This window comes from Chionomys nivalis, chromosome 3 (assembly GCF_950005125.1).
Source record: "Chionomys nivalis chromosome 3, mChiNiv1.1, whole genome shotgun sequence".
Taxonomy (NCBI): domain Eukaryota; kingdom Metazoa; phylum Chordata; class Mammalia; order Rodentia; family Cricetidae; genus Chionomys; species Chionomys nivalis.
Genome location: NC_080088.1, coordinates 39,465,318 through 39,483,139, shown reverse-complemented (window position 1 = coordinate 39,483,139; position 17,822 = coordinate 39,465,318). Strand labels below are relative to the sequence as shown.

General features: G+C 39.5%; 1 protein-coding gene across 1 annotated transcript in view; it reads right to left on the bottom strand.

The window, feature by feature from the left end:
* Positions 1–4,841: 4,841 nt before the first annotated feature.
* LOC130871600 (transmembrane protein 45A-like) overlaps positions 4,842–17,822 on the bottom strand; it is a 90,224-nt gene continuing 77,243 nt past the window's right edge. Inside the window, exons 5-6 of the mRNA XM_057765084.1 lie at positions 9,527–9,672; positions 4,842–5,355 (exon numbers count right to left, since the gene is read on the bottom strand). Coding sequence (XP_057621067.1) covers positions 5,262–5,355; positions 9,527–9,672 — 240 coding nt within the window. The 3' untranslated portion in view covers positions 4,842–5,261. The remainder of the gene's footprint in view (positions 5,356–9,526; positions 9,673–17,822) is intronic.

Here is a 17,822-nt window from a genome sequence, read left to right as displayed (position 1 = left end):
AAAAGGGAAAAAACTTACAGATCACTGTCACAGACAACAACCCTCTGCGCAATCAGGAAGGGAGTCTAGTCGCCGGAAGTGGAGCAGAAAGTAAGAGAGAGCGAGGAGGGAAGTGGCCGCTTTTTTAAAGGGAGAGAGACCACGCCCCAATGGACTGGTATCTCAGCAGCTATTGGCTGGAGGAGCAGAAGGACCTTTCGCAACACCTCCCCCTTTTGTTTAAGTAAGAGAGTTCTAAACCTACTATGAAATTATATACAATAAGTACAAATATCCTATTCTAACTAGCTTAGGTCTTGTATAATAAATAGCTTGGCCAAGTCATGAGTGGAAAGTAACTACATTTATATAGTCTTTAACCCCATCAAAGATCTGAGAAGGGAAAAAATGTTACCTGAGTAATTAGGAAGTGCAATCAAACAACTTCCAAAACATGCAACAAATCACAGAGACAACTAGCTACCTGGGCAATCACCCAAGGTCACGTTTGCAGCGTTGAAGCAACCAATTTTGGCTAAGTCCTAACATAACTGACATACCATTTTTAAAGGCAAGAAACTTGTCAAAACTATCTTACCCTGTCTTGGCAGGATATGACAGTCCTGTTTTTTCCATTTACGGTTACTCTGTATTTTTGTCAGTGGTTGAGGTATGGGCATTTCTTTGCCCAAAGGCCAGTTCAGCCAAGAAGAAAGGCTCCAGGTGGAGTGTCTTTGGTGCTCAACATTCTCTCGGGAATAGAGTGGTGTTGCCAGGAGCAATTGTGTCTCATTACCACAAAACTCTGAGTTAGATTAAAGGTCATTTTTTACAGCTCTTTGAAGAGGTTGAAGATTATCTATCTATACTGAGTATAATCTTTATGTATCTAAAGAACCTAATTAGTCTAATTATAAATGACAAACTTAGAATACTATTGATCTATATAATTTTTAATACCTAACTTAAAGACTAAGACAATAAACGACTGTGAAACAAATGAGGACAATGACCTCCAAATATAAACAATGTACAAATATACATTGTAGTATGGTAAATATATATCAATACACAAACAATATATAAGTATCTTAATCAGAGGTAGAAATGTACACTGCAATATGGTAAATATATACAATATATATATCAATACAGGCCGCAAGGCATAGGCCGTGGTCGAACTGGCAGCAGGCAGCCGAGCGGGGGAAGGAGGGGTCCTAAAACCAAACATTGGGCGCCAGATGAAGGCGAAAGCGTAAGTCACAAACACCTGTTTGGAATTATGATTAATAAAATGGTTATTTATTTAAAAGGGAAAAAACTTACAGATCACCGTCACAGACAACAGCCCTCTGCGCAATCAGGAAGGGAGTCTAGTCACCGGAAGTGGAGCAGGAAGTAAGAGAGAGCAAGGAGGAAGTGGCCACTTTTTTAAAGGGAGAGAGACCACGCCCCAATGGGCTGGTGTCTCAGCGGCTATTGGCTGGAGGAGAGGAAGGACCTCCCACAACAATGCCTGTAATTTTAAAATAATTTTGTCTGTTCAGATTTATAACTGGTTTACAGATGTAAAATTTATTACTAAATTTTGGATCATAGTTCTACAAAATCATACCAGGTCCATAACACTATTGGAATATTCAGAAAGACTTAAATTTCTTCAACTTTACTAATAAGTTTAACAATCTAGGTCTGTAAAAACAATAAAGGCTTAGGAAAATTTTTTGGTGAAAATAAAGATATGTAAAATATTTAGTTGGTCACTACAAACGAATTTAAAGGTTTAAAGAAAAATCTATTATTTAAGTTTCAAAGTAAACCACTTAAAACTGGGGGTTAAAATTTTTCTGTGCTTAAAATTAGAGCAGCAGAGATTGGGAGTGTCAGGCTATTGCCCTTACCGAGCATAGGAAAGGCTCCAAGTTGGATCCTCGCCAATGCAATCCTTAAATAGAAACAGATGTTTTCAAATTTAATTTTAAAGGACTCCATTTTGAGATTTTTTTAAAGTAGGTGAATCTAGAAGCCTAATCATCCAACCCATTAAACAGCTCTTGAAGGCACACATCCCTCTACACATAAAGCAACATTAACTTTCCCTTGACATTGATTTTGTGGAAGTTCGGATTTTCGTATGTCTGTCCTCTATTCTTTTTCTTTTCTTTATCTGACTTTAACAGAATACAAACTTTTGGGGTCTATTCCCCATGTATATTAACTTTTCTTTTATCAATTCTAGCAATCATTTACTTGTGCTTGGAAGAGATCCGTCCTTACTTTGATTTCTGGTTTTTCCTGTAATACAGTGAATTGCAACCTCACCGAATTAACCCACATGCAAAGGAGAATTAGCACCTTGGTAATCTCCTAAAGTGATGGGGGTGATATCAAGGTAAGCACCTTGATAATCTTTTATAGTGATGGGGTGATATCAAGGTTAATAAAAGTACAGTTAGGATCTGGCCTCCCATTTCAAGATGCAGTAAGGGCCACCACTGATAGGGTGAGGAAATTGGGAATCAGAAAGAGCGTGGAAGAGCTGGTGCCCTGCCAACAGCGTAGGTAACCGTTCCCCTTGCTCACAGTTCTGTCTGCACAGGCAGTGCATCATTCCTGCTGACTGATTTCAAGGGTTTCTTCTCTGGTTTATGGTGATGTAGCCTGAGATACTAGTGAAGGAGATACAGCAAAACTTCAGAAACTGAGCCTTCAGGTTTGAGACAGCTAAGACAATGCAGGGAGTAAGGGGGGTAGGATTTCCATCTCTGTCCTATCTTTGGTGAAGTCTTTTCCTGGCACAGTCTAATCCTTTGGAAACATACACACCATAATTTCACATAAAGATGGAACATGGGTGCCATTTTTCTTCATAAAAAGACCTCTGGGGAAGGACCCTTGGGAAAATGTCAGAGATGCACCTCCCCATTCTGGGTTCTCCTTCCCAGGTTTATCTTTCTTCATGTCACTCATTGCCTTGATTTGTAGTTTTACATTTTACTTTGTGGTTGCCTGGTTCTCCCCCAGGAATGTATGTCTGACAGAGACAGCAACTCTGGCTTGAGCATTGTTCTGTTCTTAGCTTACCGAACACTTCCTAGCATTTGGAAATGGGATAACAAATGGGGTGAATGAATGCCCCCATTTCTATCCACTCCACAGGCTGATAAACATGACAGACTGCCTTTCCTCATCTCTCTCTGTGATCTAGAATAGAAACCCTTAATACTTTTGTTATACTTATCATTATTTTGGACAGCTTACTGAAATAGATTTTTTGATAAACCAAAATCTTTATAGCTTCTAAGAATGGACTGAGACTTCCTGGCACAGAATGAAGGAAATACATAAAAGACTTTCCTATTTGAGATCCCAGTTAGTAAAATATCTAGTAAGATTTTTCATGCTGTTCCAAAAACAGTATTCATAAAACACAACCTCAACAGTATAGTCAGACAATTTCAAGAGAAGTTTTATTTCAGGAGCTGTACAAAACATCCCCCAAACTAGTCTAAGACCCAGATGTTTTGAGAACTCAGAGTTACAACTTACTTATAGTCTCTGGGTTCGAGCCTGGAGAAGTAGTGATCTCTGCACGTAGATATCAGTGACTTCTATCTCAACGAACTGCACTGGCTGTTGACTTGTTGATCTGAAACTCAAATGTAACAGCCACAGTGTGTTGTTAGACCCTTAACTCTGGACACACATGAGTAGAACATGATCCCCAGAGGACCATGACACATTGGTACCTCATACTTCAAAGTGCTCAAGACACACCTTTGGTCACTTCCATCTGTCATTTTAAAAGCTATGTAACAAAATGAAACTCCCAATTCATGGGCCTGAAGAATATAATCTTCTCTCTTTAGGATCCCTGTATTGTGTATATGATGGGGCAGCTTCTAGGTTTGTTGGAGTTCTAGAATGTCAGGGAACCTTCCGGGTTTCATTGTGTTTCAGCTGCATGGGCAGAGGCCATGTCACTTCCTCCAAATTTAGCTCATCTCTCAGGATTCCTGCATCTTTTCCTTCTTCCATCACAGCAGGCCTTTCTGTGTAACATTGTGTTAAGTTAGTTCTTCACTTGCTGACATTTGAGATTCATAAAATGTGATATTAAGAAAGGGTCCCTGTGTTTATTAAGTAAATTTGACCCCTTGCTTTAGAATGGAGAATCATCTTTTTGGCCTTTTGACTATGGCCAAATGTAGAGAGGAAGATGCATTGGTTTATGAGAGATGTGGAGAGGAGTTAAGAGTAGAGTCAGAATTATATGAATATATATATATATATATATATATATATATATATATATATCCACCACTGGGAGATTCTTGGCTGCATGGCACAAGGCTCTGACTTTTTAGCCTAGGATTATATGCAATGATTTTCAACCTTCCTACTGCTGTGACCCTTAATATAGTTTCTCATGTGGCGACCCTGATCATAAAGTTATTTTCATCGCTACTTCTTAACTGTAATTTTGCTATTGTTATGAATCATAACATAAATATCTATGTTTTCTGATGGTCTTTTGGGGGGGGTCATAACTCACAAGTTGAGAACCACTGGTATAAAGGCATGTTGTTTAATCCTTTATCTGTTTAACAGAGCAAATGGCATGGTGATCATGCTAGGCTATGCTAATAGCACAATGCCCCTTTCCTAGTCTCCAACATCTTTGAAACCATGTATCTTAATGTCATTCACTTTTAGAAAGCTCACAGGAAGACTTCTGGTCTACCTTTTGCATCAAGCTTTCCAAATAAATGCCTCAAAGAAAGGGATTTCTGTCTGTGCAAGTTTTTCTGTTATCATGTAAAGGTGAGATATATGTCAATAAAAAAATGAGGATTTGGGTTTTTTGCACAAAGGTGCATGCATTCATTTATTTTTTCATTGTGGCCACAAGATAAATAACATGCGACATTTAATGAATTACAAGCGATGACAAGGCTATGACTCTTTAAGGTATCCATCAGGAAAATAAAACAAATAATTTTCATAATATGAACATGAAACTATGCATAACTTTGGAAAAAATGATTGCTCTTGAACACCACGGCATGCATAATATGCAAACTGAATTTATCACCCAAGGTATTTTCAAAGATGTCAGAAAGCGAGACATTTATAAGTCCAACACTTTATCAAAACTGGAAATACAAACAACATGGAGTCAGCCTCAGACAGCTGTTTTTCAGACAAAGGTCAAGAACGAAAGCCATGAACAAAGGCAATGCAGCAAGAGAAGACTTATTTAGAATGGGTGCCCATCAAAATCACACTTCCTCTTCAGATTCGTGTTCACGTTCAACATTTTTCAGGAGTCCAACCTCTGAGGTGCAGCCCTTCCTAAGTCTAGATTTAATTAACCTGAGGAAGAAGAAAATCATCTCTGTTACATGATATCAAGGGTCAAAACTTTACAGCAATATGCAGATTATTCCCACAATGAATAGAGGCAGTCCCCAAAGTGAAATGATTTCTATGTGACTTGGAGATACTTGAAAATGTGTATTGACTACAGCAATGTCTAAATAAAAAGAAAAGACATGTCTCTCAAAAGCATTATGAGATTGCTTAACTATGCACAACTGTTTGTTTATAAAACCAGCAGGAGACTCTATTGACTGTGACAAATGAGACATTGGTGGAACATCTACACCAAACCCACAACTACCTACGGATTGCAAAGAGACATCATCTCCTTTAAGGAAACACATGTGTCAAGCCTGGGTTGAATTTCTCTTTATGAAAAATTTCTTCAGCCTGTTTACATTCTTACCATGCCTCTTTCTTTTTCCAATTAAGTTCTGGCCTGTTCTATTCATACACTACGTCACTCCTGTGCTTTGGATCTTCACTGACTCCATCCCATTTGTTAGCATAACCCAAGCCAGAGTCAGAAGTGATCCTAACCTCTAACACTGACACATTTGACACAGCTATGACATGTGGAGCAATCTGACAGGCCACGTGGCTCATCTATGAACAGAGGCTGCCACTCTTCTGCTAGTGCCAATTAACACTAACGTGTCTAATAAACGGCAGTGGGACAGAGCCAATCACCTCTCTTGGTTCAAGAGCCAAGAAAAACTGCTCAGTTGTTTGCCTCGATTGTTGACTATTGATTTTGTGCATAGGTTTTGAACACTCCAAGCCACCTCCTCTTTGAAAGGCTGATTAAGGGTTGGAGAGCATTTGTGTGATCTTATAAAAGCCCACACATTCTTTCCACGTAGCCCATCATCAGTCCATGTAGGATGAAAAGGATTAATCAGTTATGTTCATTTCTGAAGACTCATGTGGAAAATGAATGACTTGTGGCTGCTTACTGGGAATGAAATGTTAACATAGACCCAGTCCCTCTCACTGCTTCCTGTTCTTTCTCTCTGGGTTGTGGCTGCTGTTGTAAGCCATGAAGCTCAGACACATTCATACCTTTTTAGGGTACTAGGCATCTGTATCCCACATGCAGAAATGGTTCTATGAGGCAAGGTGAGAGCTGGGGTAAGGAACTGCAGCCTGACATTGTGGTACACACCTTTAAACCACCACTCTGGAGGCAGAGGCAGGTGGATCTCTGTGAGTTCGAGGCCAGCCTGGTCTACATAGAAAGTTCTAGACCAGTCAAGACCACACAGTGAGACTCTGTCTCAGAAACAAAATAACACCCCCTCAAAACAACTCCTGCCCCAATAATAACACAAAAGAAATACCCAGACACAATTGCCAGTTACTAGAATGGGGGAAATTTTGGGAATCAAAATCAAGGTGTGTCTCTACTCTTGCTTCATGGTCTCATAAATTACTGTGAAAAAGAGCAGACCTGACACAAGAAACTTGTGTGCTTGGTGTATTAACAGGCCCTGCTTTGTTCTTCACAATGACTCATATGACTCAAAGCTTGGAAAGCCTATCTGAAAATAGGCAATGCTTCCTTACTCATAGGCAGCGGCTATCGAAATAGTTATTCACCACAGAAATATATGTGTGTATGACACATTAAATATGCAACAATATTTCCAAACAGATAGGTTTCATCTACAAGTTTGCACAATCAAGGCTGCAGGCAGAGAATAGAATGTGGCAATCTTGAACCACTCTTTTGCAAAACTGGGACATTTTGCATCATCTTTCAAGGATTTGAGGAGGAGAATTCCATGACTTAGACGTGCTTGTGTGACAATTATTGTGCTATGTCAAACAACTTGAATAGACTGTCTGACATTTAGTGACTTGGGGGTAAGCAACCGCTTCATAGTAGAACCCTGAATAAAGGACTTTCAATCCACCTTATTCTCAAAGTTAGTACTGAATAAGTTTTTCATGTGATCTCACTGAAAGACAATACTGAGTCTTTGTGATATTTTAAAACTGTTGCTTAAATATATACCACAATAGTTCAGGGAAAGTTAAACACTTGATCTTATCTTTTCAATATCAGTATTAAAGGAAACTCAAGAAACATATAAAATATAATTTCCAAACAAATGAAGTTTGTATTTAAATATCCTTGAAATGGAGATCTACTAAACAGCTAATAAATGTTAACTGAGCACTTACTATATGTCTGGTAATGTGCCAGTCGGTATGGGATACAAAAAAGTTTGCTTTCACATAGGGATACAATTTAGCTGGCAAAGAGGGCTAACAGGAGCAAGTAGTCAATGTCTCAATTGATATATAATAATATTTAAAGTGTTTAGTGGAAACAAAGTACTTTGGGAGCTCAGAAAACACAGATCAATATGGGCTAGAGGAATTATAGAAGGTTTCAAAGAAGAGATGGGTATTTAGTGTGAATATACCAGGTAAAGGGAACTGTCTGGTCAAAGAGATCAGAATAACATGCTGAGGATTGGGAGAGGGTGAAAAATAAAACTGGTGTTTCTGTTTCTAGGGCCCTGTGAGTGGCCAAGCCATTCATTAGGCATCTGAAGGCTTTTGGAACAGGAAGAGACAGTAGTCTTCTCTTGGCTCTGCAGGGGAGCTGACAGGAAGCTGAGTTTGTCCTCCATTCCTGCGACTGTTTCTGAAGACGCCCCAGCCCCTAAGAAGATGAGGCCCAGATGTCAGCCTGGAACAACAGGGGAAGAGAGCAAGACTCAGTAGCCCAACCAGCCTTACCAACGTGCTGATGCACATGCTCTGGGGGAGTGGAACAGAAACAACCTGAAGGAAGAAGAAAGCAATTGCAGAGCAAAGTGAGATGCTCCAAAGCCCACAAGGGACATCCGGGAGCTGGACAATGCAATAGTTCAAGTGATACGACTGCTCCAGCATCAAACTCAGAGGAGGAGGGCTGATCTGGAGCCCATGCCTAGAGGATGCAAACCTGGTTGCAGTAGAAGTCAACAAACCATGGTGCCTAGAAAAAGCTACTACATTCTAGGGATCTGAAGAAGCTGCAAGGTGTGCAATACTATCTAGAGTTTCATATTTGAATCAGTTGAAATTAATATGGACTGTGTCACATTAGACGTTCTCGGGAGCTGGTGTCCACCATACTGAACACTAGATACACATTACTGCCATTGTAGAGTATTTCACTCAACGTAGCAGTCTGAAGAATTCAGTGCTGGAGTCTGTACGTCCAGTAATTAGGATCTGTCAAGCCCACTGTGCTTTGGCATTAAGCACCACCCCGAGAGCCATGATTGTCCCTTTTCCTTCTTGCTCATCTTTTGAGCTCACATAATTTTCAATTTGTGAGGAGCTTTCCTTGGGCTCCTTCTTCTCTCTACAACTCCACACACTGTTCTGTATTTTTATTGTCTAACTCTCTAATTTGCCCTGGTTACAGGACAGAAACATTTCCCATGGAATGATCTCCACCTCATACTTTTATACCAAATAGAGAGGAAGAGGAGGATAAAACAGACAAGAAGACAAGAAAATTTGCTGAGTTTTCACATCTTCAGGAACGCAAATACATGATCTCATGTAGTTTCTATTATCTCTATGTAGTAAACAATAAGTTTCATACTTATTGTGGCTGAGTAATGAGTCTGAAGTCATAACTAATGAGCATATGTGTTCTCAGCAATCTGCTATGTTGCCCCTCACTTGCTCAGAAAGTTAGATCAGGATTCTTATATAAAAGAATGCATCATTCAACTTTTGGAAAAATTAAGAGTTACTGTCTTATTTAATTTGATTTATATACATTTGTCAAAAGAAGGTCCTAAAGTTATGAAGTGGGATAATTAAGTAAGTGAAGGTCTCACTGCACACAGGACAACTGGCCATCCAGAATAGAGGATTGTATCTGTGAAGAGATGGAGGTCCAGAGAGTATACTATAGGGTAGGGCATGGGTCAGAGGCACAGGAGCCGCACCACTAAACTATTATAACTCTAAGTCAACATGTACGTTTTGCTAGCCATTTCTTTGTGTAGAAATAACTTCCTAATGCCCTAGTCCATCTTATGAGAAGGCAAGAGTAAAATCTTCCTTTTGAATTTGAAGTGCAACACTGTCAAATCTTGCTAGACATATGCAAAGGACCATACATTTAAAAAAAAAAAACACGCTGACTTACCAGGTGATAAAAGCATAATTTAATCCAGAGATGATAAAGGTTGATGCATAATGCCAGGTGAAGCACATGGTGAGAAACATTTTATTCTCAATGTCTGACAGATTCCATGCAGGACTGCCGCTGAGAGGATACAGGACAAAAGCAATCTGCAACCCAAAAAAGTGCACATTAAAATAACGAGCCACATTCTCAAAGAAAGCTCATTTCAAAATGTTGACTGACATGACCCCCTTTAGCTGAGGTCACAAACACAACATCAGGTATTCTGTAGTCCACTCTCCACCAAGGAATATTTTGGGAGAATAATTTTAAGTATATTTAATAATAAAAATTTGAAACATTCATATTTCTGGTCTTGGGTTCATATTCTGAATCCCTGGAGCTCTACACTGCACAACCTAACTCTGGAATTTTAAGTTAGACTGCAAATATGTTTTTAAATAAATAAAAACACATAGATAATACTATGCTAAGTGGAAAAAGGTTGGAACTTTCTCCTCAGGATCAGGTATAACACAAAGATATTTTCTATTATCACTTCTTTTGAACATTGTACTGAAAATTCTAGTTATGCAAGAAAACTAGGCAAGAAAAGTAAAAGACATTCATTTTGGAAAAGAAATTATAAAATGATCTATATTTACATATAATATGATCTCAATTATAGAAATCATAAAGAACCAACCCTCGATTATCAAAGCTAATGAAGGAATTTCACATATTTGAAAACTGAAAATTAAGATAAAACCATCACATATATTTTGATGCATAAGTAGTGAAAGCCCTACACTATAGTTTTTAAAAATCTACTTTAACTCTGAACAAAGTGAAGAACTAAAGAACAAAACTGGAAATATAGCTCCATAGTAGAACATCTTATTGGTATTCAGAAGGCACTGCTATAGATGCTAGGCACCACAACCACACATGCACATGCAGGTAGACACATGAACATACACAACCACATACACACATGCAGGTACACACATGAACACACATAACCACACACATATGCAGGTACACACATGAATACACACAACCACACATGCACATACAGATACACACATGAATACAGACAACCACACACGCACATGCAGGTACACACATGAATGCACACAATCACACACGCACATGTAGGTACACACATGAACACACACAACCACACACATATGCAGGTACATACATGAACACACACAACCACACACATACATACAGGTGCACACATGAGTACACACAACCACACATACACATGCTGGTACACACATGAATACACACAACCACACATGCACATGCAGGTATACACAGGAACACACACCAGTTGAAGATCTTTAAAATTTATATGCCAGAAGCTGCGTAAGGTTGGTGAAAGAAATCAAGGACCCAAGAAAATGGAAAACCATCTCAAATAATGGACTAGATGTTTCAACATTATTGACACAGCAAAGAACCCACGGCAACCTGCAGAACCAAAATAACAGTTATTAATACTTCAGTAGTGTTTTTTGCAGACATTTCATAAAGACTGATCATAAAATTGATACAAACTGCCCAGTATCTATTATGACCTTTGAAAAAGCATGGGAAAATATTATTAAAGTGGTAGGACCCACACATTGTCGGGGTTTCTGTATATCTTTGTCCTTTGTTGACTGAGTTTTCTGTCCTGCCCAGTTCCTGCAATCATTAAGTCCCAAAGAAATCACACAGAGGTCTACACTACTTATAAACTGATTGGCTCACTAGTTCAGGCTTCTTATTAGCTCTTATATATTATTCTTGTCTATGTTAGCCAGTGGGGTAGTCACATCTTGCTTCTTCAGTGATCAGGTCAGGACTGCAGAGGAATGGGCTTCCTCCTTCCCAGATTCTGTTCTCCTTGACCCGCCTCTACTTCCTGTGTAGTTGTCCTGCCTATACTTCCTTCCTGGCTACTGGCCAATCAGTGTTTATTTAAACTATAAATTGACAGAATACAGACCATTGTCCCACACCACCCACAGTTTTCAATTTAAAGCTTTTTGGAGTTCATCAGAAGTGGTGCACTCATAGCATGGAGGAAATGCTAAACATCACTGAATTGCATAATTTAAAATGGCTGTTTCCATGTGCGGTGTTTCGAATGGTAATGTTCACCATCGGCTCAAATATTTGAAATGCTCGGTCATTAGGGAGTGGGATTACTTGACAGAGATTAGGAGGATTTATGGTCTTTTAGGAGTAGGTGTGGCCTTGATGGGGGAAGTATGTCACTAGGAGTAGGCTTTGGAGTTTCAAATGCTCAAACCAGGCTCCGTGTCTCTCTCTTCCTGCTGTCTGTGGATCGGAATGGAGAACCTCAAACTACTTCTCCAGCACCATGATTGTCTGCATACCGTCATGCTTATTGTCATGATGACAATGGACTGAAACTGTAAGCAAGCCCCTAAAATGCTTTCCTTTATTTTTCCATGATCATGGTGTCTTTTTACAGTACTTGAACACTAAGACATCATGTTATGTGAATTTTATCCCAATAATAAATAAGTAATGTTTCATAGACATACACATATGATATAGACAGACAGACAGACAGACAGACAGACAGAAGACAGATGGTAGGTAGTTGAGAATAGGACAGGGTCATGTAGTACTTCATTTTCCTGTTCTTAAAATCAATAACACATCTTGTCTCTTGGAATATAAAGAAATCCATACAAAGTTATTCAGAAGCATCTTGCTAGTTGTAACTAGCATAATATTCTAGGAGGAAAACTCATGGCCCTGAACTGGTTGATAAATAAAGGGCACAGGATCAAGATGGGAACAGAAACTTTGATCTGCCTCTCTACTTTGCCAGGAGCTGATGCAAATGATAAATCGATGGGGCATGTTTCTACCCACGATTGCCACTTTGGAATACAGGCCTAATGCTGCCAGATATTTCTGTTCTATGTTAAAAACAGCTAAGAAAATAAATGCTTTAGTGTTGTTTCCTATGTTTCAAGTATTGGCAGCTAACTCAGAATGTAATCGTTACAGATTATATGTCGCTCAGGGCCTGTTGGTCTGAAATATGTATTTTTCAAGATATTTTGTTGTTGTTTGTTTATATTTTTATTCTTCTGTTTTTCTGGGACAGGGTTCCCATGAATTACCCTGATTGACCTTAAACTCCCAGCTTTAGCATCTTGTCTTGGCCTCCTAAGTAGCCAGGGCATAGGTACACCTTCATCTTGCCTGCTATAATCTATAGTTAGTATTAGCACAGTGCTGTGTTTTCATGATACCAACTTCTATCTTGGTTCTGATTGTTTCCATCACAGAGCCCCTTTGTGACTCAGCCGACCATCCTGACATCGTCCTGGGTGGAAGGCTATGTAGTGAAAGAGAGCATGGGTAGAAGAAAATGGAGGTTTTGGAAACTGGCACACTTTTTGGAATCTTGCCTTTTAGCAGTTTTGAATATTGAGAAATTATTGGCATCTAGCTATAAATCCCAGTCATCCCTTTAGTAATATGGGATATAATGAGTCACCTTACAGGAACTGTTTTTAAGACAAAGGATTATTATAAAACTTAAGCACATGAGTGAAGGTAAAGTGTGGCACCAGAGGGTCACCTTACGCATCAATCCAAGTGGTCGTTCTTTTCCTAACCATAAGCAATCTACACACTTGGATACATGATTAAGGCACAAGTCTTACCGTTCTCTGATTTACTCAGACTATTTGAAATCTCAACCAGAAGTTAGATATATTACTATCCTTACCATCCAGACAATTGGATCATTCAACAGTTTGTTCACAATTACACATTTAAATGAAATCTTACAGAAAAATAGAGGAAGTATTCTAAGATACTGAGTGAAATCCTTGATCTCATTTCTTCAAAATTGCTTGAAAGTTTGAAAAAGTATGGAGAAAAATTAGGGCATTGTAAATGGGGCTTAATGAGAAATTCTTTGGGGAACTCAGGAGATCAGAATGCTGATTGAGATATGGAGAAAACAAAGGCTTTAATGATGAAGTCTCAAATATAACTGGATAGACTGCTGGATTATATAGAATAGAGGCCAAAAACTGGAGAAGATTTAATAAATAAACGCCATCAAAAGAGAACTGTGGGAGCCCACAGATGTGAGCTCTGTCCTACCTTGACTGAAGGTCGGAGAGTTTGTATGCAGCTCTTCCTGACAGGTATTGCACAACTCTGGCATCGCCACCACCTTAGGGTCTCCAAGGCAACCCAGTGGCTTTCATTAGCCATGGAGGGAGATTTCACAACCCCTTTCTTGGCCCCTCATTCAATTACATTTGCATCAGCTTTCTGTTGTTGATAGGGAAGCTTCATTGCTTAAGCTTTCTTTAATTCCACCCGCCCCCAAGTTGGAAGCTCAGCTGGGTGAGGTCTTGCCCAGAGGCCACCACACCACACCCTATATCGTATTCAGCAGTAGGCTTTTCTTTAAACTTTTTATCTCCTTGAGCATGGAAATTAGCTCCATTATACTTCCTGGTGATCAGTGTAATTGAATGAGGGAACCAAGTTCCAGCCCCAACAAACAGCAGAACTTGGCAGCTGTGGCCATGTGGTTTTGGCTTAGAGTAGATAGAGGGTAGCAGAAAGAGCTTATGGAACCTCCTTCAGGATTAAGGAAACGCACTGAGGTCTCCTCAAACTGTACATTTTAAAATTTCTTTTTGTCCAATGCTTCTTTCCATTATAGATCTGCATACGAGTGATTATTAATAACCACATGACAGTCAATATGAGGCTGTCTTGAGATCTCTGTCAATGCCATATAATCTGAAATTCTTCAATTTAGCCTCAGGGAGATTTCTAGGACAAGGGCAAAAAGCAGCTACATTCTTGCCAAAACATCACAAGAATGGTCCCTAAAATACTTACTACCATTCTTCTCTCTGAAATTTCGTGAGCTGCCTCCCCCCCCCCCCCAATTCAAACCATCCTGAGCACTGTCTTGTAGGCTCCTAGTAGGAGGGCCCAGTTGTTATTCTTTTGGTCTCTGATCCCTTTAAGGGACAAGCCACGCCCACTCCCAGCAACCTCTGACCCCTGCCCCGTCATCTTGAATCTCGCTTGCTGTCCAAGTCTCTCTGTCTCTCTCTGTCTCTCTGTCTCTCTGTCTCTGTCTCTCTCTGTCTGTCTCTGTCTGTCTGTCTGTCTGTCTCTCTCTCTCTCTCATAAATGTCCAGTTCTGATTCACTCTATGTTTCTGTCATATGTCCCTACCCACGCACCCGTTTGCCCTTGTCGTTGGGAACCGCTGCTGATCAGGTGGCGGGACCCAGGACCTACTGCCAGCCGCTCAGGAGCCTGGCACCTGCCCTGCTGCTCTGCGAGCCTTGCAGGGACTGGCCAACATTTCCCCTTTAATCCTAGCACTTAGGAGACAGAGGTAGGCAGATCTATGTGAGTTCAAGGCCAGCCTTGTCTACAGAGTGAGTTCTGGGACAGCCAACAATACACAGAAAAACTCTGTCTCAAAAACAACAACAACAACAACAACAAAAAACCATTAAAAAAATAGAGTGGAAAAAAGCCACAAAGAGATGGAAAATACACAAAGAATGTGGATACTGTAGGTTATTGTGTTGTCTTTGAATTATTTGATTGTTGAGAAGGGAACAACAGCTGCTAAAAGTTATTTGATTGTAAATGATGCTGGATTAATTCAACCTATATATTTTGAAAATGCCTTGACTTCAAAATTTAAGTCAAAAGATATGTTACTTTCGAGAAGAGGTTTTGATTTGTTTCCACAGGAAATGAGAGGCTGTAGTTTCATTCTGGGTTAAGAAAAATAAGGTTTGAGCAAAGAAGACCCCCTAAAAAGTCTCTGATAGGTGCGAATGGCCCAGATGATCCAACATTTTAGAGCACCTCTGTTGCAGTTTCTTCTGAGCTCTTCATTCAGAACAGCTTCAAGTCTGCTGACTGAGATGATCCAGCCTTACAGAATACTCCAGTCAAGACTTGACCATAATCCTAAATTCTTTTGGATCCCTAAGATTATCAGTGCTCCAAAATAGCAGGAAGTAGCCTAGAAAACTATACTCACATTCCCAAAAAGTGGATTATGGATGTTTGTCTTTGTTTATTATGTTCACTATAAACTGTTATGGATAATGGTCAGGAAAAAAGCTAAACAAAGGAAATTAGATTCAGGGTCTTGTTTTGAAAAGAAAAATGGGGAAATATGGTAGGATAATGCTCTTGTACATTTTAAAAATTTGTCACTTGTATTGGTTTAATAAAATGCTCGTTGACCAGTAGCCAAGCAGTAAGTATAGGTGGGGCAACCAGACTAGGAGAATTCTGGGAAGGGAAAGGCAGAGATGCAGTCACCAGCCAGATGCAGAGGAAGCGAGGTGAGAACACCTCACTGAGAAAAGTTACCAAGTCACATGACTGAACACAGACTTCAGAATTATGGGTTAATTTAAATTGTAAGAGCTAATTAATAAAAAGCCTGAGATAATAGGCTAAACAGTTTATAATTACTATAAGCATCTGTGTGTTTCTTTGAGACTAAACAGGTGGCACCAGGCAGGACAGAAACTTCCATCTAAAATACGCCTCTTCAAAGACACAGAGAATTTATACTGACATTAAGTTCTGTCCCAAAGGAAGTGTCAGCACCCTTTAAAAAAAACACATTCTTTGCTCACAATACAATGAACTGGAATGAGTGAAACTTAGAAAAGAAATACTCAGAAATTTAAAATTGTGTTCCTAGACATGGGCCTACAACTCAGTTATAGTTGATAAGAAGTGTGCCCATGTAGCTTAAGGCCATGGTTTTAGTCCCCAGTGCCATTAAAAAAGAGAAAGAAATCATGGATTAAAGATGAAAACACACTAGAAACTTAACATTAAAAATTACAGTTAAAATAATGTCTAGACTTAAAAGTGGTTTTTAAATCACTTAACCCCACCCCTAAAACAAAACCAGAGAAAATGGAGTAAAAGACAGCCTCACAACAGAGGAAAAAGTGGAAAGAGGAATTTGGTAAATCCATTCTAGTAACATAAAATTTCAAGCAATCACGATGAAGATGATCATAAATACAATATATGTACACAGCAGAAAATGTTACAGGAGCCTGGCTCTCCCCAACAGCTTCCATCACTCTGTCTGCCCTGGACTAGCATCAGCAGGCTTCCAGCTCAGTTCCTCTCCAGGCTTGTTCATCTGTGATGCTTTTGACCCATAAGTCTTTATGTTCTGCTTTTGTCTTTTAGCTGAATGTGGTTAGAGGTTTTCTAATTTTTTTGTTTTTCTTTTTAATATTTTTTCAAATCGCTGTAAGCATTTATCTATCTTATCTGTCTTTGTTATTTGTTCAGAGCAGAGAATATTCACTGAAGCAGACTCATGGTGTCAATTTCACCAGACATTTTCTCTTGGAAAAACACCTTTCCTTTTGATGACTAAACATATGCATGGGGAAAGCAGCGCAATGCGGTGCATGCCATTTCTTTACGCATCATTGTCTTTACTCCAGCGGTGCACACTAGTTCTTTATGCACCATTGTCTTTACTCCATAGAGGTTCCTGTGGAGGGTTTATATTCTATATGGCTATAGCCAGCAATTAATAGATTGATCACCTTATGGGGTATTTATAATATTTTTCAATAAAGCACTTCATACTGATGCAGAAACCCAGTCCCACCTTACTAGTTTCTGCACCACAAGCTCTTCTTGCCCCTTGTGTGGATACCGCATCATCAAACCCTGTTTAAACCACTGCACTTCTTTCACTATTACCTGCCAATTCTTTATTAGTGCTTTTGGGAAATTCGAGCCCCTGACATAGCCACATCACCCCAAATCCTGGCTCTCTGGTGACTAAAAAAAATCTGCTCTTCAAAGCCTGACCTAATCAAACCACATCCTCACCTCATTCTAGACTTTGTTTATGTCTATATTTGATGTGACTGTGACTTGGTAGTCTCAAAGATATACGTTCACTGTTTGAATTCATGCTCTCAATAGCATGGTAAGTTTAGGAAGCCGATGATATTGTAAAATGGGAAATGTCTGGGATCTGGGATTAGAGACGTCTAGATTTAGATCCTAGATATATTATTGTTTGAACATGAGAAAATATCTTATCTTGGTCTTGCCGAAGATACCTATATACAAATTAGAGGTAGTAACACCTAGCCTCTGGATCATTGTGAGGACACAGGGATACAGGAAAACTAGATGGGCTCTACCTCTGAGCCACACCCCTCACCCCTCACTTGGGACTTCTAGGCAAGGGTTCTAGCCCTGACCAGGTACCAAC